This window comes from Salvelinus alpinus, chromosome 15 (assembly GCF_045679555.1).
Source record: "Salvelinus alpinus chromosome 15, SLU_Salpinus.1, whole genome shotgun sequence".
NCBI classification, from domain to species: domain Eukaryota; kingdom Metazoa; phylum Chordata; class Actinopteri; order Salmoniformes; family Salmonidae; genus Salvelinus; species Salvelinus alpinus.
In genome coordinates this window covers 37,912,271-37,935,227 of record NC_092100.1, presented here as the reverse complement: position 1 = coordinate 37,935,227, position 22,957 = coordinate 37,912,271, and the positions used below count along the sequence as shown (strand labels likewise).

General features: G+C 42.5%; 1 protein-coding gene across 1 annotated transcript in view; it reads left to right on the top strand.

Annotated features, from left to right (window-relative positions):
* Nucleotides 1–22,957, top strand: part of LOC139540019 (synaptotagmin-9-like) — a 55,625-nt gene that overhangs the window by 6,374 nt on the left and 26,294 nt on the right. Inside the window, exons 2-3 of the mRNA XM_071343507.1 lie at nucleotides 21,477–21,840; nucleotides 21,941–22,481. Coding sequence (XP_071199608.1) covers nucleotides 21,477–21,840; nucleotides 21,941–22,481 — 905 coding nt within the window. The remainder of the gene's footprint in view (nucleotides 1–21,476; nucleotides 21,841–21,940; nucleotides 22,482–22,957) is intronic.

Below are 22,957 nucleotides of genomic sequence, written 5' to 3'. Positions count from 1 at the left end.
ATGTGAATGGGGGCATGCTCTACCCTCCTTCTCCTGTAGTCCACAATCAGCTCTTTTGTCTTGCTCACGTTGAGGGAGAGGTTGTTGTCCTGGCACCACACTGCCAGGTCTATGACCTCCTCCCTATAGGCTGTCTCATCATTGTCGGTGATCAGGCCTACCACCGTTGTGTCATCAGCAAACTTAATGATGGGGTGGCCCGTCAGGAAGTCCAGGATCCAGTTGCAGAGGGAGGTGTTTAGTCCCAGGGTCCTTAGATTAGTGATGAGCTTTGTGGGCACTATAGTGTTTAACGATGAGCTGTAGTCAATGAACAGTATTCTCACATAGGTGTTCCTTTTGTCCAGATGGGAAAGGGCAGTGTTGAGTGCAATTGAGATTGCGGCATCTGTGGATCTGTTGGGGCGGTATGCAAATTGGAGTGGGTCTAGGGTTTCCGGGATGATGGTGTTGGTGTTAGCCATGACCAGCCTTTCAAAGCTTTAGTGCAATGGGGCAGTAGTCATTTAGGCAAGTTACCTTCGCTTTCTTGAGCACAGGGACTATGGTGGTCTGCTTGAAATGAAGGTATTACAGACTCGGTCAGGGAGAGGTTGAAAATGTCAATGAATACTCTTGCCAGTTGGTCTACACATGCTCTGAGTACAGGTCCTGGTAATCCTTCTGGCCCCGCGGCCTTGTGAATGTTGACCTGTTTAAAGGTCTTGCTCACATCGGCTATGGAGAGCGTGATCACACAGTCGTCCGGAATAGCTGGTGCTCTCATGCATGCTTCAGTGTTGCTTGCCTCGAAGCGCACATCTGGTAGGCTCGTGTCACTGGGCATCTCGCGGCTGGGTCTCCCTTTGTAGTCCGACGAGCATCAGAGCCAGTGTAGTAGGATGAAATCTTAGACCTGTATTGACGCTTTGCCTGTTTGATGGTTTGTCTGCGGGCATAGCGGGATTAGTGTCCCGCTCCTTGAAAGCGGCAGCTCTGGCCTTTAGCTCAGTGTGGATGTTGCCTGTAATCCATGGCCTCTGGTTGGGATATGTACGTACGGTCGCTGTGGGGATGACATCGTCGAAGCACTTATTGATGAAGCCGGTGACTGATGTGGTATACTCCTCAATGCCATTGGGGGGTGGGGGGTGAACAGCAGAACGTCTGGGTAGCCATTTAATTAACTGTTCAGCAGTCATGTCTTTGGGGTCAAAGCTGTTCAGGAGCCTTTAGGTCCCAGATTTGGCGTTCCGGTACCGCTTGCCGTGCGGTACCAGAGAGCACAGACTGTGACTTGGGTGGCAGTCAGGAAGTCGAGTATCCAATTGCAGAGGTAGGTGTTTAATGACAGGGTCCTTAGAATAGGGAAGAGTTTGGACGGCACTATGGTGTTGAATGCTGAGCTCAACCGATACTGATACCTGACATTGGTGGTGTAGTGGGAAGATTGGAGTACTGTGATCCAAGAGGTTGTGAGCTCAAATCCAGTGGTGTGTATTCATGGATACCAAAGAAGGTCAGGTTTCCCAGAAAATGTACCAAAAAAACCCCATATAAAATAATGTATTTTATCTTTCTGTGCATCATAATTTTCCTTCAATTTGGGAGAGGGTTCAATTTGGGAGAGGTACACTACCGGTCAAAAGTTTTAGAATACCTACTTATTCAAGGGTTTTTCTTTATTTTTACTATTTTCTACATTGTAGAATAATAGTGAAGACATCAAAACTATGAAATAACAGATATGGAATCATGTAGTAACCAACAAAGTGTTAAACAAATCAAAATATATTTTATATTTGAGATTATTCAAAGTTGCCACCCTTTGCCTTGATGACAGCTTTGCACACTCTTGGCATTCTCTCAACCAGCTTCATGAGGTAGTCAACTGGAATGCATTTCAGTTAACAGGTGTGCCATCTTAAAAGTTAATTTGTGGAATTTCTTTCCTTCTTAATGCATTTGAACCAATCAGTTGTGTTGTGACAAGGTAGGTGGGGTATACAGAAGATAGCCCTATTTGGTAAAAGACCAAGTCCATATTATGGCAAGAACATCTCAAATAATAAAAGAGAAATGACAGTCCATCATTACTTTAAAACCTCTCAGGCTAGCGGGACGCCTAGTGGACACCTTGTGGAAGCCATAGGAATTGCAATCTGGGAGCTGGAATTGCATATGCCCCTATGCTTTCCATTGTAAGAGCATGGGCTCTCTAAAAAAAAGATCCTGTTGGTTTTTCTTTGGATTTTCTCCGACCATATCTATTGTGTTATAATCTCATACATTATTTTAACATTTCTACAAACTTCAAAGTGTTTTCTATCCCAATGGTAGCAATTATATGCATATCCTGGCTTCTGGGCCTGAGTAACAGGCGGTTTACTTTTGGCACGTCAGTCAGGCGGAAATACAAAAAAAAGGACCCTAGCCTGAAGAAGTTTAAGATATGAAGTTCAGTCAACACGGAACATTTCAATAACTTTTAAAGTGTCTTCAAGTGCAGTCGCAAAAACCGTCAAGCGCTATGATGGAACTGGCTCTCACGAGGACCGCCACAGGAATGGAAAATCTAGAGTTACCTCTGCTGCAGAAGATAAGTTCATTACAGGTACATACAAGTGTCTTAGTACAAACAATGGATAACTACAAGTGGGGTGGCAGGTAGCCTAGTAGTTAGAGCATTGGACTTGGAACTGGAAAGTTGCAAGATCAAATCCCTGAGCTGACAAGGTAAAACAAACTGTCGTTCTGCCTCTGAACAAGGCTGTTAACCCACTAGGCAGTCATTGAAAATAAGAATTTGTTCTTAACTGACTTGCCTAGTTAAATAAATGCAGCCCCAAAAAATACATCACAGAGTTCAAGTAACAGACACATCTCAACATCAACTGTTCAGAGCAGACTGTGTAAATCAGGCCTTCATTTATTTAACCTTTATTTAACTCAGCAAGTCTGTTAAGAACAAATTCTTATTTACAATGACGGCCTAACAAAAAGCAAAAGGCCTCCTGGGGCTGGGATTGAAATAATAATACACTGCTCAAAAAAATAAAGGGAACACTTAAACAACACAATGTAACTCCAAGTCAATCACACTTCTGTGAAATCAAACTGTCCACTTAGGAAGCAACACTGATTGACAATAAATTTCACATGCTGTTGTGCAAATGGAATAGACAAAAGGTGGAAATTATAGGCAATTAGCAAGACACCCCCAATAAAGGAGTGGTTCTGCAGGTGGTGACCACAGACCACTTCTCAGTTCCTATGCTTCCTGGCTGATGTTTTGGTCACTTTTGAATGCTGGCAGTGCTTTCACTCTAGTGGTAGCATGAGACGGAGTCTACAACCCACACAAGTGGCTCAGGTAGTGCAGCTCATCCAGGATGGCACATCAATGCGAGCTGTGGCAAGAAGGTTTGCTGTGTCTGTCAGCGTAGTGTCCAGAGCATGGAGGCGCTACCAGGAGACAGGCCAGTACATCAGGAGACGTGGAGGAGGTCGTAGGAGGGCAACAACCCAGCAGCAGGACCGCTACCTCCGCCTTTGTGCAAGGAGGAGCAGGTGGAGCACTGCCAGAGCCCTGCAAAATGACCTCCAGCAGGCCACAAATGTGCATGTGTCTGCTCAAACGGTCAGAAACAGACTCCATGTTGCTGCCTGCAACATCCTCCAGCATGACCGGTTTGGCGGTGGGTCAGTCATGGTGTGGGGTGGCATTTCTTTGGGGGGCCGCACAGCCCTCCATGTGCTCGCCAGAGGTAGCCTGACTGCCATTAGGTACCGAGATAAGATCCGCAGACCCCTTGTGAGACCATATGCTGGTGCGGTTGGCCCTGGGTTCCTCCTAATGCAAGACAATGCTAGACCTCATGTGGCTGGAGTGTGTCAGCAGTTCCTGCAAGAGGAAGGCATTGATGCTATGGACTGGCCCGCCCGTTCCCCAGACCTGAATCCAATTGAGCACATCTGGGACATCATGTCTCGCTCCATCCACCAACGTCGCGTTGCACCACAGACTGTCCAGGAGTTGGCGGATGCTTTAGTCCAGGTCTGGGAGGAGATCCCTCAGGAGACCATCCGCCACCTCATCAGGAGCATGCCCAGGCGTTGTAGGGAGGTCATACAGGCACGTGGAGGCCACACACACTACTGTGCCTCATTTTGACTTGTTTTAAGGACATTATATCAAAGTTGGATCAGCCTGTAGTGTGGTTTTCCACTTTAATTTTAAGTGTGACTCCAAATCCATACCTCCATGGGTTGATAAATTTGATTTCCATTGATAATTTTTGTGTGATTTTGTGGTCAGCACATTCAACTATGTAAAGAAAAAAGTATTTAATAAGAATATTTCATTCATTCAGATCTAGGATGTGTTATTTTAGTGTTCCCTTTATTTTTTTGAGCAGTGTATATATATGTACTGTATATATATATAAATAAGGGGCAAAACATGCATCACGACAAGAGAGACAATACAACACCACATAAAGAGAGACCTAAGACAGCAACATAGGAAGGCAGCAACACATGACAACACAGCACGGTAGCAACACAGATAACAACAACATGGTAGCAGCACAAAACATGGTACAAACATTATTGGGCACAGACAACAGCACAAAGGGCAAGAAGGTAGAGATAACAATACATCACGCAAAGCAGCCACAACTGACAGTAAGAGTGTCCATGATTGAGTCTTTGAATGAAGAGATTGAGACAAAACTGTCCAGTTTGAGTGTTTGTTGCAGCTCGTTCCAGTCGCTAGCTGCAGTGAACTGAAAAGACGAGCGACCTTTAAGGGATGTGTGTGCTTTGGGGACCTTTTAACAGAATGTGACTGACAGAACGGGTGTTGTATGTGGAGGATGAGGGCTGCAGTAGATATCTCAGACAGGGGGGAGTGAAGCCTAAGAGGGTTTTATAAATAAGCGTCAACCAGTGGGTCTTGCGACGGATATACAGAGATGTCCAGTTTACAGGGGAGTATAGAGTGCAGTGATGTGTTCTATAAGGAGCATTGGTGGCAAATCTGATGGTCAAATGGTAAAGAACATCTAGCCGCTCGAGAGCACCCTTACCTGCCAATCTATAAGTTATGTCTCCGTAATCTAGCATGGGTAGGATGGTCATCTGAATCAGGGTTAGTTTGGCAGCTGGGGTGAAAGAAGAGCGATTACGATATAGGAAACCAAGTATAGATGTAACTTTAGCCTGTAGCTTTGATATGTGCTGAGAGAAGGACAGTCTCGCCATACTCCCAAGTACTTGTATGAGGTGACTACCTCAAGCTCTAAACCCTCAAAGGTAGTAATCACACCTGTGGGGAGAGGGGCATTCTTCTTACCAAACCACATGACCTTTGTTTTGGAAGTGTTCAGAACAAGGTTAAGGGCAGAGAAAGCTTGTTGGACACTAAGAAAGCTTTGTTGTAGAGCGTTTAACACAAAATCCGGGGAGGGGCCATCTGAATATAAGTATCATCTATATATAAATGGATGAGAGAGCTTCCTACTGCCTGAGCTATGTTGTTGATGTGAATTGAGAAGAGCGTGGGGCCGAATTGCTGCAAAGAAACCACTACTAAAGGACATCAATAATAAGAAGAGACTTGATTGGGCCAAGAAACATAAGCAATGGACATTAGACCTGTGGACACTTGTCCTTTGGTCTGATGAGTCCAAATTGGAGACTTTTGGTTCCAACCGCCGTGTCTTTGTGAGACGGATGAACGGTGAACGGATGATCTCTGCATGTGTATTTCCCACCGTAAAGCATGGAAGAGGAGGTGTTATGATGTGGGGGTGCTTTGCTGGTGACACTGTCAGCCTTCATGTAATATGCTTTGTGGACTTTACCACATCGGAGGCTGCTGAGGGGAGGATGGCTGATAATAATGGCTGGACCGGAGTAAATGGAAATGGTATTTGATGCCATTCGACTGATTCCGCACCAGCCATTACCATGAGCCCGTCCTCCCCAATTAAGGTGCCACCAGCCTCCTTCACCGGACAGATGTTACTCTCCGGTTTTTGATGAAACACCGGTGTGGTTGAATTTATTCTGCCACTGTATATTCTTATTTTCTCTGCCTTAGGCCTATATATATCACAGTGGCAAGACATATGAACAAGCAGGTTATAGAGCAAACAACGCAATCATCACAACACATAGGTTGTAATATGGCTAGTTTTTCCTGGCTCGGCTTCCCCAGTGTTTTTACCCACACACAGCTACTGTTCAAATCCCAGTTTAGGACATCTTGAATAATAATTACAGTACAGCTGAACATGCACAATGTAGTCATCTATGTTAAAGTGTGTCAAATATTTAAGTATGTATGTTAAAAGCATTGTCTGTGTGTACGTCATATCCCTAACATTGCCAACAGACAAAGAGCTATGAATGGATCAGTGGTTCACAGTTCACCAATCAAGCTGTGATGTGTAATGTAACTTTTTTTTTGAGAACGTTTCTTTGGGACCATCAGGCGACATTCTGACAACTGATACACAGAAATGTTCCTGCCACGTTACCATGAAACGTGTCTACAGCAATTGTATCTTATATTCTGAGCGCATGGCAACCATGTTCTGTGTATGTTTGGTGGGACGTTGATGGAATATTCTCCTAACCCTCAGAAACCTGGACACATGAATGTTCTTGCAACGTTCCCATGAGATGTGTCTAGAACATTAATATTTTAAATTCTGAGAACATGGTAACCACGTTCTGGGTAAGTTCTATTTCACATTCAGGGAATGGTCTTTGGAAACATTACTTGCACATCACGGGAACATTCAAATGAAAACTTTATTTAATGACCTAATGAGACTCTTAAGGGAACGTTCTCTAAAGTTGTGGGAACGTTTGTTGTTAGCTGGGTAGTTGCTACACACATTTTTGTTGGAGTGGTTAAAACGATAATTTTGATATAATGGATGGTCAGTCCTTGCATCCATAGCTCTGTCTATGAATTTGAGAGTCGTTACATTTCTCTAGTCCCAGCTTTTTACCGAAACAGAAACGGGGTGTCCGCTTTGTAATTGTTTCAGTTAAGGAGTCTAGTTTTAAGTGACAAATAGTGATTATTGAGCAAATGGAAATGGAGCTGGTACCCCAGACTAACCACCATATACTATCAAGTCACAGACCAGAGTTGTTTGTGAGTCATTTTGTTACAGTAGGCTCAATATTAGATGCTGGGCTTGACTGATGCGTTTAAACATGTTACAAATTACATTAAACATGCATGATCCTACGGAACTTCTGCTAACAGATATTTTCCTGAAAGACTCTGTGACCTATTTATTGCACATTACTCCACATGAGCAAGGTTCTATAGATGCAAAATGATAACAACACCACGGAAAGTGTGGAAACTATTTTTGACCCTCCCATACTGCCATCCATGTCTGAATAATAGAGGACCACAATGAAACTTGATGCCTTGGTTTTGGTCAGGCCCACTTGAGGAGAGAGCCTCATCTGGTCTGGACAGTCACAAATGGGATTTCTAGTTGGACACTAACTGGCCATAAAGCTACATAAACTGCTGGCATTAAATGCCTAAGGGCAATGGGCTTACTTACAAGAATATACAAACAGCAGTTGTAATAATTGGACAGTTGAGAAAAGTCATATCATATCCTCTGATTATGCAATAAAGGTTGCTTGGCAACGTAGCTAGAATCAAACGACAGAGATTGTCGCTTTCCTGATGAAGACGTTAAGAAAACCTTTTTTGTCCGGTTTCTTCACACAATTGTCTCATGCTAAACAAAGCCTCTGGGCCAGTTGGACCACTGCAGCAGCATCCAGTGGAGCAAGCGTTGTCAGTTCCAAGTAGTTTTCTTCGTGGATCGAACAGTCTGTTATCACAGCCCTTCTAGGGGAGAAATAGATCTGTTCTAAAGATCCATCAGAGGTGCCTGGGTGTCAACTCCAGTCTCCCAATCCCCCATATTAAAAGGACCACTCACCTTTGCAATGGTCCCTTATTGACATATTGTTGGCTGTGCTGCTGTTTGTCACAACCTGGGCTTGCCCTCTCTATGGATGAGTAGCAGACCAATATAAACAACACAATGGGTATAATGAAAGGGCCTATATGACCCAGGCGTGTATATTAGGAGTCTTCTGTAATTCGCCAAATAATTTCACCTTCATGAAAATATCAACTTTCGTAGATCTAAACCTACTGAGGGTTGTGGATGTGTATGGATCTGTGAAGACGGTTAATATTTGATCAAACATTATAGGACTATGGGGATTTCCCTCATCTCATCAGAATGAGGCACTTCAAAGAGCTTCTTTCTCCCAAACCGAGGTCATCCCCAGCAGGCAGAGTGTAACCCCTGGTGGATAGGCCAGGAGCCAGCAGCCCAGTGTAGGAGAAAACACAGGTCAGACCAGAGGGGCTCCTTGAGAAAGTATAACATATTCATAGCTTTCCACTCAAGCTGAGAAAAATGTGGCCGGTCGAACTGTGCTGTTGCCCTCTGGTTCGATGAGTTCTTCCCTTTGTTAATCTACTAACCTTCTAGTGCTCTTATGTTCCCTGTGGTTGATATTGCTCTTTTCAGCATTCAAAGAATCAATTCAAATCACATTTTATTTGTCACATGCTTCGTAAACAACAGGTACAGACTAACAGTGAAATGCTTACGGGCCCTTCCCAACAATGCAGAGAGAAAACATTTGAAAACTTGAAAAATAATAACACAAAGAATAAATACACAATGTGTATAAATAACTTGGCTATATACACGGGATACTGGTAGAGTCGATGTGCAGGGGTACGAGGTAATTGAGGTAGATATGTACATATACTGTAGGTAGGGATAAAGTGACTAGGCAACAGGATAGATAATAAGCAGTAGCAGCAGCGTACGTGATAAAAAAAATTGTTAGTGCAAAAAGGGTCAAGTCCGGGTAGCTATTGGTGAACTATTTAGCCGTCTTATGGCTTGGGGGTAAAAGCTGTTTAGGGTCCTGTTGGTTCCAGACTTGGTGCATCGGTACCGCTTGCCATGCGGTAGCAGAGAGAACAGTCTGTGACTTGGGTGGCTGGAGTCTTTGACAATTTTTAGGGCCCGAATGGCAGGGAGCTCGGCCACAGTGATGTACTGGACCGTACACACTACCCTCTGCAGCGCCTTGCGGTCAGAAGCCTAACAGTTACCATACCAAGCGGTGATGCAGCCAGTGAAGATGCTCTCAATTCTGCAGATGTAAAACTTTTTGAGGATCTGAGGGCCCATGCCGAATCTTTTAAGACTCATGATGGGGGAGAGGCATTGTCGCGCCTTCTTCACAGCTGTGTTGGTGTGCGTGGACCATGATAATTCTTTGGACACTGAGGAACTTGAATCTCTCAAACCGCTCCACTACTGCCCCGTCGATGTGTTGTATGTGGAGGATGAGTGTTGCAGTATGTAGCTCAGATAGGGGGGAGTGAGGCCTGAGAGGGTTTTTTAAATAAGCATCAACCAGTCGGTCTTGCGCTGGGTATACAGAGATGGCCAGTTTACAGAGGAGTATAGAGTGCGGGGATGTGTCCTATAAGGAGCATTGGTGGAAAATCTGATGGTCAAATGGTAAAGAACGTCTAGCCGCTCGAGAGCACCCTTACCTGCCGATCTATAAATGACATCTGTGTAGGATTACATCTCTGGTTAGGATGGTCATCTGAATCAGGGTTAGTTTGGCAGCTGGGGTGAAAGTGGAGCGATTACAATTGAGGAAACCAAGTCTAGATTTAACCTTAGCCTGCAGCTTGGATACTGTATGTGCTGAAAGAAGGACAGTGTACTCTCTAGCCATACTCCCAAGTACTTGTATGAGGTGACTACCTCAAGCTCTACATCCTCAGAGGTTCAAAAGAAGGTTAAGGGCAGAGAAACCTTGTTGGACACTAAGAAAGCTTTGTTGTAGAGCGTTTAACACAACATCCGGGGAGGGGCCAGCTGAGTATAAAACTATATAATCTGTATATAAATGGATGAGAGAACATTCCTACTGCCTGAGCTATGTTGTTGATGTGAATTGAGAAGAGCTTGGGGCCTATGATTGAGCCTTGGGTACTCCCTTGGTAGCTGAGACATCATATGTTCTGACTTTACACATTGAAATCTTTGAGAGGTAGTTGGTCTACCGTATCAAAATAGCAAAACAACATTGCTTAGAATCAAGGGCAGTGGTGACATAATTTAGAACATGTAAGGTTACAGTTACACATCTGTAACCTGAGCGGAAACCAGATTGCGTGCCAGTGAGAATACTATAGACATCAAGTCAGCCAGTCAGTTGAATATTGCCAAGTTTTTCCAACACATTTGATAAATAGGGCAAGACATGAATTGGCCTATAACAATTAGGGTCAGCTTGATCTCCCCTTTAAATAAAGCACTCACCGTGGCTTCCTTCCAATCAATGGGAACCTCCCCAGAGAGGAGAGACAGTTTAAATTGTTGAGAGATAGGCTCGGCGATGATAGGGGCAGCAACCTTAAAAGAAGAAAGGATCTAAACCATCTCACCCAGATGTTTTTTTGGGGTTCAAGTTTAAAGAGCTCCTTTAGCACCTCAGATTCAGTAACCGCCGCCTGCAGGGAGAAGCTGTGTAGCGGGGCAGTGAAAAAAGAGGGAGGAGCATCAGGGCTAGATGCATTATAAGGGCTGGGAGATGAGGAAGTGTTGGACAGGCAACGAGTGATGGCTGAGTCAGATAGGAATCCTGACTTAATGAAGTGGTGATTAAAGAGCTCAGCCATGTGCTCCTTGTTAGTAACAACCACATCATCAACCTTAAGGGACATGGGCAGCTGTGAGCAGGGTTTATTCTCCAGGTCTTTCACCGTTTTCCAGAACTTCTTGGTGTTAGACCCACAGAGAGAGAACTGCTCCTTAAAGTAACTAACGCTGGCCTTCGGGATAGCCTGAGTGCACTTACTTCTCATTTACCTGAATGACAGACAGTCAGCCTGAGTATTTGTGTGCCAAGTGTTTCGCCAAATGGTGTTTTTGAGGTGGAGTAACTCTGCCAGATCCCCGTCAAATCAGGCACTGAAACTGTTTTTAATTGACATTTTCCTTATGGGGCCGTGCTTGTTAACAATACCACTGGAAATATTTTAAAAAGAAGCATAAGCATCTTCAACAGAGGGGATCAAACTGAATCTATCCCAATTTACAGAGGCCAGGTGATGAAGGAAGGCTTGCTCATTCAAGTTTTTCAGCAAGCGTTTATGACAAAACAGGACAGGTCGTTTCACTGAGCAGCCATTACGAACACAGGACGTAAAACAATGATCACTAAGAGCATTACAGAAAACACCAGACTGATACCTTTCAGGATTATTTGTGAGGATAACATCGAGGAGAGTAGCCTTTCCTGGGTATTTGCAGTCATACCTTGTGGGATTGATAATAATCTGAGAGAGCTTTAGGAAGTCACATTGTTTTAAGACTTGGTCGGATGGTTTAAACATATCACAGTTTAGTTCACAAAGCAGGGTGAATTCAGACTTAGTATAAGGGGAGAGAGCTTAGGACTGGTAGGGTACAGGCCGGTGCTGATGGAGTTTGAAAACACCCAGCAACAGTCAGCAAAGAGCTATTTGAAAGCTTAATGCTTAAAACCAGCAAATCAAATAGTTTGGGGACAGACTTGATGGAGACAACCGAGTACTGAAGGTGTTCATTGGTAAAGATTGCCATCCCACCACCTTTGGAAGATCTGTCTTGCAGTCAAAGGTTATAACCAGAAAGGTTAACATCAGTGTTCAGAACAGTCTTTCTTAACCATGTCTCAGTAATGACAAAACACATCTGGATTGGAGCTGTGAACCCACACATTCAATTGCTACATTTTAGATAATAAGCTTCTAGTGTTAACGTGAAAAAAACCTAGGCTTTTACGAGAGAAGAAATCAGTGAAGCAGAAATCATCCGACAACAGTACGACGGGCCAAGGTGTACATTTCCAGATATCACCAGCAGTAATACAATTAGGGCACGGCAGAGGACAGGGAGAGCTATGCAGTGTTGATTATTTATGACATTAGAATGTGCATCAGATGGCAACAAGATCAAATTGTACAGCACTTTCATCAGGTAATATGAATGCAAATCCAGCTAGAGGGGGTTAAAATAGTATGGGAGGTCAAGAGACCGTGTAACAGATAGATAGATAAATAGATAGATAAAAAAACTACTTGGGGCTAGGCATTGTAAGTTCAAAGAGTCACTCGCCCCAACAACATAAGAGAGTAGCTCTCAAGTCCAGTAGGCTATAAAAGTCTGAGACAAAATCAAATAATACTAGGTCTATGCTAGTTAATTAAAGTGTTTCTGAGTGAGCTCACATAATAAGCTTCACAAGTTAATTAGCCTTCATAAAATTCAGGTCAGTGCAAAGTCTGCGGTGTGTGTGAATGTGTGTGTGTGTGTGTGCTGGAGGCGAGCAAAGGCTAGGGAGAGAGGGGAGTGTGGCGGAGGTACCTGTACCAGATGTGGGGAGCAGATCGCTGGGTGGAACTTATTTTTTACTTGTTCAATAGCTAAAAATACTTGTCCGAAACTGAAAATTCTGTTGTAGTAAAAAAAATATTATTGACAGATGCGATTTGATCCTTATTGTTATTTTAATAACAGTGGACATTTCCTGACTCTCCAACAATATGGGAACTATAACAAACTGAATCTGCATACAATAAAGTGCATAAGTTAATCAGTGAATTCATTTACATTTTCCCTTGAGGGGTAGAATTGATTAATTACCGTATATGACAACCTATGCCAGGCTAATTAAAGCTGCTTGATGTCTGTTAACCTCACAATAGCAACATACATAGATAAAGAGATGCATCTCTAAAACGCAGAGATCAAAATGTCACACAACACAATGACTCACACAATGAAGTTCAAGTCCACATGTTGATGAATAACACACAACTACCCACCAAGTTAAATTATATAAAATATACTTTACTCATGAATGATGCATGACAGTACAGTATGTACAGTACTTATAAGACTTACTAAGGAAGTCAGACATGGTGTATACCTACTTACTGCTTTAAATGAGGATCACTTTCCTGTATATCATTCTAGCAGGCAGGCAGACATAGACGGAGATACATAGACACGTGTGGGTGTGTGTGATCAGTCCTCCTCCAGTTCGTCTCCCCTCTGTCACTGTTGTCTGGACAACCCGGGGTTGAACCCTGGTCTACGTTTTCTCAGACTTGAAGACCACTATCTTTGGGCAGCTGCGGCAGCTGTAAAGTCTTCCATGGGAGGACCCTCCACCACAGGAACATGAGCCTTTGCAGTTGTGGATGACTGGATGGTCAGACTGGATGGCAAATCTGTTTTGATCCTCTTCATTGTTGAGAAACCACGTTCACACTGTCGTGACTTTACTTTCATTAATTTGATGACTGTTATTTATATAATCCACTAACTATGTTTAATTGTTACTCGATTCAATTAACCACGTAACAATTAACTCATTAGGATTAGGGGCACCACGAAATGAGTTGTTTAACGAGTTACCATCTCCCAAATTAAACTCTGGAAAATATACACTACCGTTCAAAAGTGTGGGGGTCACTTAGAAATGTCCTTGCTTTGTAAAGAAAAGCTCATTTTTTGTCCATTAAAATAACATCAAATTGATCAGAAATACAGTGTAGACATTGTTAATGTTGAAAATGACTATTGTAACATGAAACGGCAGATTTTTTAATGCAATATCTACATAGGCGTAAAGAGGCCCATTATCAGCAACCATAAGTCCTGTGTTCCAATGGCACGTTGTGTTAGCTAATCCAAGTTTAGCGTTTTAAAGGCTAATTTATCATTAGAAAACCCTTTTGTAATTATGTTAGCACAGCTGAAAACTGTTGTTCTGATTAAAGAAGCAATAAAGCTGGCCTTCTTTAGACTAGTTGAGTATCTGGAGCATCAGCATTTAGGAGTTTGATTACAGGCTCAAAATGGCCAGAAATAATTACATATCTTCTGAAACTCGTCAGTCTATTCTTGTTCTGAGAAATGAAGGCTATTCCATGCGAGAAATTGCCAAGAAACTGAAGATCTCATACAACGCTGTGTACTACTCCCTTCACAGAACAGCGCAAACTGGCTCTAACCAAAATAGAAAGAGGAGTGGGAGGCCCCGGTGCACAACTCAGCAAGAGGACAAGTACATTTGAGTGTCTAGTTTGAGAAACAGACGCCTCACAAATCCTCACCTGGCAGCTTCATTAAATAGTACCCGCAAAACACTAGTCTCAACATCAACAGTGAAGAGGAGACTCCGGGATGCTGGCCTTCGAGGCAGAGTTGCAAAGAAAAAGCCATATCTCAGACTGGCTAATAAAAAGAAAAGATTAAGATGGGCAAATGAACACAGACACGGGACAGAGGAACTCTGCCTAAGAAGGCCAGCATCCCGGAGTCGCCTCTTCACTGTTGACGTTGAGACTGGTGTTTTGCGGGTACTAGAAAGTTATTTATTTCTAGCCATTTTGAGCCTATAATCGAACCAACAAATGCTGATGCTCCAGACACTCAACTAGTCTAAAGAATGTTATTGCTTCTTTAATCAGGACAACAGTTTTCAGCTGTGCTAACATATCGTAATTGCAAAAGGGTTTTCTAATGATCAATTAGCCTTTTAAACATGGATTAGCTAACACAACGTGCCATTGGAAAACAGGAGTGATGGTTGCTGATAATAGGCCTCTGTACGCCTATGTAGATATTCCATAAAAAATCTGACGTTTCCAGCTACAATAGTCATTTACAACATTAACAATGTCTACACTGTATTTCTGATCAATTTGATGTTCTTTTAATGGACAAAAATGTTTGCTTTTCTTTCAGAAACAAGGAAATGTCTAAGTGACCCCAAACTTTTGAACGGTAGTGTATAAGTTATATATCGATAACAGTCACTTACTAATCATTACTTCATATCAGTCTCATAATCTGAACGGTCACAACCTTCTTGGATCCGCAAAAACCACAGCCTTGAGCATTATTCAGTACTACACAAATTGGTTTTATTATTTATTTTCTAGCTAACTAAATAATTACACAGAATACACATACACACTTACATGAGACAAAGGTCCCTAGTTGACTGACAAGATGTGACGGCTTGTTACACATAGATAGAGATAATACGAGATAATATTAATTAAATAATTAATTTGACTTTACAAACAACAAGAGGTCTTTATTGGAGTCTATTTCTTCAGAGACTAGACCTATATAAAATAACTTAACTGGCTGAGGAGGGCTATGATGCTTAACAGCCTAATAGAAGTAGGATTTTCTTTATTAGGCCTGCTTACAATTGCAACTGGGCAAAAATGTAGCATCCTACATAAAACAATAATTTAAAGGAAAAAAGTCTGCACGTTCAAACTAAAACAATGTAACTAATAATGAAAAGCGCACATTTGTAAATCCCAAACTCTAAAAGTAATTGGAAAGTTAGATACAAATAATGTGTGACATTGTGATTATAATAAAGCATGTAAACAAGATGCTGTGTCTTCACAACTGTAGCAGGTGCAGCCCATTATGCAAATGTTTCCTATTAGCAGGACAATAGACTTTTTATAGCCCGACTACTGTCGTGAAAATCCCTCAACTTGCAATGTATTCAATGCTTAAATGCTTTATTATGCAAATGTAAAAGCATATACTGTACAGTACGGTATTTCTTCGTCAGCTTCTTTATGCGTTCATTAATTAAATAATGATAAAAATACTCTTTCAAAATGCAGATGTTGATTTAGTTATGGATTCATAATGAATTACTATGGGAATAAATATCACTGATTTACAGAAATATTGGAACAAAGTTGTCTAATGATGGCAAACAATTTAGAATCCTCCAATCCTCATGCTGTAGCCTAGGTCACGTTGTACAGCTCCATATTTTCCATTCCATCCTAACAGAAACCCTTCTGTTTAGTTCTTCATGTTTCTCGGAATAGAAACACCATAATATTAATCTAATTAATTAAGCAACATTTCTTAAAATCAATCCCATATACAATGTTATTACAAAAAAGGTTTTAAATTCTCTGGTAATGCCAATACGGAAGATTATCAAATGCTTCTCAAAGTTGCCCTCTGGTGGTCAAACTAGCAATAACTTGCATTAACAGAAAAAATGGCTGACAAATAGATAACGTGCCACAGAATGCTGCAGCAGCCCACAAGGTGTGCCGCAGTATGACGCAACTTTTAAAGGAGGAACCACTGTACCTGTAGTGTAAATACTTTTCAAGTTACAGTATTCCCTTTATAACCTTACTAATGACATCACAAAATGAAAAACAATATGACATGATTATTCTTTAGGTCCCCACTGACCATTCCCCACATTCTGATGTTAGGAATATTGTTCCAGTGTTCACTTTTTGGACGTTAGATTCTTTGGGCGGCAAAAGTCTTCTGGAGGCTAAGACATTCCTTTGGTTGATACAGAAAGTTCTCTGCTGCATAAAAAACGTATGACCGGGTGTGAGGTGTCAACAAGCATCCTTAGGACACTTTGATCCAATTGATCAGATTAATTGTTAGGAAGATATCTTTTTGGGCGATTTTTTTTTTTGCTTGTCCATTTGGACAAGCTTAGTTCATATTATCCTTTTGTCCAACAATTTATTTTCCTTGTCCTGAGAAAAGCGCTAATGTGGGCGGTTTATTCAGTCGCCGACGTAGTCTCAACAGGGAGATTACAAATCTTCATCCATATCGAGGTTGGTGATCGCTCTTCTGGTGTCCAGAAACTGTTTTCGGTCATAGGAATTGATGGCGAAAATATGGTGTACAAAAAAAGTTACGATCAGAGTAAAAAAATATATAAAGAAAATAGCAGAGTTGGTCAGGAGCCCGTAAGACGGCAGCTATCCACTGCAATGCCATCTTCTACGCCACAAAACAGAACATCACAATACAGTGTACACTAAATACATAAGAGCTCATCTGCTTTAGTACTGTATGTCCCACGTGAACCTGCACAGTGGTTCTCACTCTTCTTCATTTCCATAGCGTCTATCCAACACATCCTTAACAAAATGTCAAGATTAAATCAGAGGTTTGTCAGCTTGATTGCTCCTTTGGTAATCACTGAATACAATAGGTGAATGGGTTTGATTCAGCATGCATGTGAAGGGGCGAACACCAAATCATTTTGCAATCAGCAGCAGCACGTATGCTAGAGGTCACAATGATGTGTATTCCCCACACTGAGTGGTGTCCTGCTGTGGAGACACGTCTGTGATCCATTTGGTTCAGCAGGAGGCCACCTCAACACACAGACACACACACACACACACACACACACCATCAATAAGTCATCATACATCATGCATGCTTTTGGAACACGCTTGTGTTCGTGCCTGACAGGAGAAATCGTGATGAAAGAGAGGATGAAGATGACACCTGTTTGATATGTCAGTACCGTATGTGACTGGATTATCATGCGTATCACATCTTTAGATTTAAAGATGGAATCCGCACTACTGGCCGCCCCACCGCCGTTGTTATTGTTTTTGTTGCCGAGCTGGTCTGAGGAGCGTCGCACAGCATGGTAAAAAAACAGCAGTAGCTATTGTGCTCTTCTATCGCGTGTGCAACTACACGTGGCTTTTAGGTGAGCTAGATGGCTCTTACGATGCCTTTTCATCTTTAATCCATCCTTCAACTTCTTGCTCTCTTTTTGAAGATCAACACCAATCATTCCTGTGAAATATTTGTTTGATCTCGGGATGTGACAAATGTAAAAATGTTCTAAATGTTTAAACAGCAATTTTTTGTCGTTTAAACTATAAGAAAAAAAAACATAAAATTACATGAGAATTCACAATGCACATATGGTCCTGCATTTGACCGCTAGGGGGTGATGCAGTTCAATCTACCGCAGTCCTGGCTACCAGACGGCGCTCACCTTACTGCTGTCCCCCACCCACTCAGCAATGATGGTAGTTAATGCCATTTTTTAGGTTCTCTGCTGTGTGCCTCTCCTCCATGCTCTCAGAGGTCAGTACATGGGACTTCATGTCCCACTTCTCGTCAATGTGATGGCTCGTTGCAGTGATGTATGACAGCGTGTTCATAGACGTCAAACAATCTGTTGTTAACTTCACGTATGGGGTGTTTGAGAGCTCGTGTTTTGTACTTGCAGAGCAATCATTGTACAACTTTTCCATTCGACCATCACAGTTTTTAGACCTGGCATCTTGTAGTCTGGTTCTAGATATGCCATCAAGGCATTGAAGCCAACATCCTTTACCATTGACAATGGCTGCATATCAACTGCAATAATTTCTGTAATCAGTGCTGTGATTTTCTCAATCCCTTATCGCACTTCTTTCGTGTGAACTACAGTATCTGCAATGACCCTTTTTGCACTAACTATTGACTCATCACATACACAGCTGCTACTGTTTTATCTATCCTGTTGCCTAGTCACTATGCCCCTACCTATATGTACATACAGTATCTACCTCAATTACCTCGTTCCCCTGGACTTTGACTCGGTAGTGGTACCCCGTGTATATAGCCAAGTTATCGTTACTCATTGTGTATCTTTTCCTTGTGTTATTATTTTTCTATTATTTATATTTTTTCTCTGCATTGTTGGGAAGGGCCCGTAAGCCTTTCACTGTTAGTCTACACCTGTTGTTTAGGAAGCATGTGGCACATACATTTTATTTGAAGAGCCAGTCTAATATCTGTTGTTGGGGGCCTGTGCTGCTGCCAGCAACGGTTTGTGTCTCATGGTGCCTCTCTTTCAGATTGTTAAGCATTGCACCTGTACTGTCATTTGAGCTCAATTCGACCTCGCAAAGTTTGCATTTCCCTACCTACTCATTTAACTTGCCATACAAGACTTCGCTGCTGTCGCTTCCCTGTCTCACTCTCTGCCATTTTTCCAACTGTTAACGACAATGATGTGCAGAGCATTTTATATCCGTGGCAAATCATTTGAAAGATGCATACAGTATCTGCACCTACTTACGTTACATCATTGTTGCGTTAGGTTAAATAAAACATTTTCCCTTTATGATGATGATGATCGGGACCTGTTGTATGGGGAAAACAAACAGAACAATTTTTGGGAGGTTAGAGGTTTTTTCTAAACGTTAACAATCCCAATTTATTTTAAATGTTTAAGCTTTCACACCCCTAGCTTGATCATCAGACAACTTTGGCCCACAGCAACCCTCGTTTGTCATGTTTTGTACAATTAATTCATTAAAGAGATAGTTAGACATTGTCAAATTAAATTGAGCAGTTTGGTTCACTTCAAAAGTGACATAACATCCTTGCCAGGAGATCTATTTAAACATTTGCATTGTTAAAAAAATCTATGCTATGCTGCTGTTATTTACCAAGACAGTTGGCGCCTTTACATTTGACTGTGTTTTCTGCACACATCATTTATAAAATATTGTATTGTAACGTGTGATTCCATAAAAAGTCTAAAACTAATTAAATAGTTTAGCAGCTACAGTACAACTAATTTATTTTTCATGCATGCTTGGACAGCCTTTTTTTGTGTGACCTACCAATTGAGGTGTGTTTTGAGTCGCAACCCAACATAACGGTTAAAAAAACATACACAGACCAAAGAATAACTAAAAAATATACATGTTTTTAAAGGTGGGGACCTGTGTGATTGAAATAAATATCGGCCCATTTCCAAACTCTGTTGCCTAGCAAAAATCCTAGATTCAGTACTTAACTTAGATCCTTTTCAACTATACACCAGCCCGGTTCCAGACCAGGTCATAACACCATCTCTGCTACTTCTTTGGTTTTAATAATCTTCTTAATTTTTGGAATAAGAAGAAACACCGTGCGGCCCTTTTTATTGACCTGTCTAAAGCCTTCGATAATGTGGGTCACTCATTACTTATTCAGAGGCTTGCATCAATTGGCCTGGACCAGGCTGTGTGTAGCTAGCTTGAAAATGATGCCAATGTCATCCTTGCGACCTACCTGGACCCTTGCCAAAACCCACAAGTGGGTCCCGACCCACAATTTGGGAACCACTGCATTATATCACCTACACAGCACATTGAATATGCATAGGCCTATACATACTGGATATACAATTATAAATAACAATGCAAAGATAATTTAAAAATTCGCACAAATCAGCATGTTTACACATTTAGGTTGTGTGTGTGTGTGTGTGTGTGTGGATATGCATGTGTGTGGGAGTGGCAGTGCAGTTTTGGGTGGTTGCTGGGTGTTTGAATGATACAATATTGATAATTAAAGTAAATAAGCCAATGCTAATTAAACTTGTCAGACAGTGTTGCTTTGAGAAAGTTTAAACTTTAGACATGTGTCCTGTTTGTAATTGATTGAGCTGCAGAATCAATTAAAGTGAGTGGTGTTTAGAGCTCATTGTGTTGATGGCACTTTGTCAGTTTTAGGATAGGAAGTGCAGTTGTCCCAGCAGGGCTGGGAGTTTGGTGGGACAACACACACAGTCACAATGTCTATCATTCCATGCATTCAATGAACATGGGCAAGAGGTATTCTGCTTCCAAACTCATATAGTGTCTTTGATATTTTATCTTTAATTTATTTTAGCTTTTTAGAACAGCCACGTTGAGATGTACCAAAGGTTGTCAAAATAGCAGATAACTAAATGAGTGAATCCTCAAAAAATGTGTCACCACTAAAATGAAGTGCCATAATGTCTGGGCATGCCATCTATCTCTGTGGCTTAGCGCAAAAGACCCAGCTGGTTTCCAGTGCAGTATGTGGGCCAGCCCAATGAGCCTGTGGATTCCACATCTTCTCATGGGTAAAGCCCAACCAGGATGGATTGGTGGGAGGAATAACCCATTTCCCTCCACTGGTCTAGATAATGACAGGAAAGTCGAGAGGACACATGGTCCAGGTACAGACAATGTAGACAGTAGATCTGATGGGAAGCTAGTGGCAGGACACTCTGACAAGGGCTTATTCACTGTGGACTAAAAGCCCTCTCTGTGTCTGCATGTTCTGATTCGTAATGACTGGGGATTGGAGAGGAGACATGGAGACAGAGTGAGCTCATTCATCAGATAGTGAGATGCACTTTCTGAGAAACATAACATATTCCGGTGGAACACACCAGGCTATTCCAGACACCAACCACTTCCCTTTTACTATCTGTGAGTGGATATTTGAGATGAGAGCACTTACTGATGAGTTCATGTTGATTGAACTGAACAATGCTACCTATCTGATGAGTTTCTCTTCCTTTGCTAATGGAAACAATTGTCACGTCTGTCATACTAATACTAATGTTTGTACAATATCAATTTGAGCAGCACATTGGGAGAGACTGAAAGAAAAGTTGATAGCATATTATAATATCTTGCTATCAATACAAAATATATCGTCCCACAGTTCCCTGCTAACTTGTTTCTCTCCCTGGGTCTGTCTATGCAGATGTGTCAGTGAGCCTGCTGTCTCTGGTGGTGACCACCTGTGGCCTAGCCCTTTTCGGGGTCTCACTTTTTGTCTCGTGGAAGCTGTGCTGGGTGCCATGGCGCGACCGTGGCCTCCCCAACGGCCTGAAGGATGGCCAGGGGGACCAGCAGCCAGTCATGATGGAGGTGGATGGGGTGGAGAATGAGTACAGTGAAGACTGTGTCAAGGAGCCTCCAGGCCTGTTAGTCCCAGAGGCAATCATGAAGATCAGCCACACATCCCCAGACATCCCCCTGGAGGCCCAATCCAAGCTCAAGGAGAACCATGTCCGCCACATCACCCGCGTGCAGCGCCAGATCACTGAGCCCACCTCCTCTGTCCGGTCAGTCCCACAACACAGAAAAAATGAACAAGTCAATTCAACTAACCATGTTGCATTGTGTCTATAGCTAATGATAACTGGTTTCTCTACCCTCTTGTAGGCACAACTCCATCCGCCGCCAAATGAACCTATCCAACCCAGACTTCAACATTGGCCAGTTCCAGAGACAGGAGTCCCTGGCCACTCTGGGCCGGATCAAACCCGAGCTCTATAAGCAACGCTCTGTGGACACGGACGACGGCAGGAAGACGGACAGCTGCGGCCGCATACATTTCATCCTCAAGTTCGACTGTGACCTGGAGCAGCTCATCATCAAGATCCACAAGGCCCAGGATTTACCGGCCAAGGATTTCTCAGGAACCTCTGACCCTTACGTCAAGATCTACCTGCTCCCCGACCGCAAGACCAAGCACCAGACCAAGGTGCACCGCAAGACCCTCAACCCTGTGTTCGATGAGGTCTTCCTGTTCCCTGTGGCCTACACTGAGCTGCCCACACGCAAACTGCACTTCAGCGTCTACGACTTTGACCGCTTCTCCCGCCACGACATCATTGGCCAGGTGCAGGTGGATAACTTCCTGGACCTTGCAGACTTCCCCAGAGAGACCAAACTCTGTAGGGACATCCAGTACGTCACCTCGGTGAGCTAACCTCTATATCAGTCTCACTACAGTATCATAATATCTGCTTGGGTATGTGGACATGCAACAATAAATGCAACATTGTGACTTGAAATGAGGTAGTGAATAAGGGTACATTATCTGAGAGAGTGTAGTTGGAAGTCCCTTCAGTTCTGGTCCCTGATCATTCAACTATGTCAGTTTAGGAGTGGGACTGGAAAGAGTTAAACACTTAGAAGCATATCGGAACCAGCTCTGTCCAAACAATAAAAAAATGTGTAAAGGCCATGTAACAGCAAGGCAGGGAGGAAAATACCAAAGTCTAAGTATGTCTGTCCCCACAGAACCCCTCCACCCTGGTTTAATAAAAAAAGAAGACTAACATAAAATGATACTTAGATGGGATGAATAATACATGACCACACCAGGAAACACATGGGGTGGAGACGTACATCTGAGTTGGCAGCAGTGGCTGCTTTGACATGAGGATACAAAGC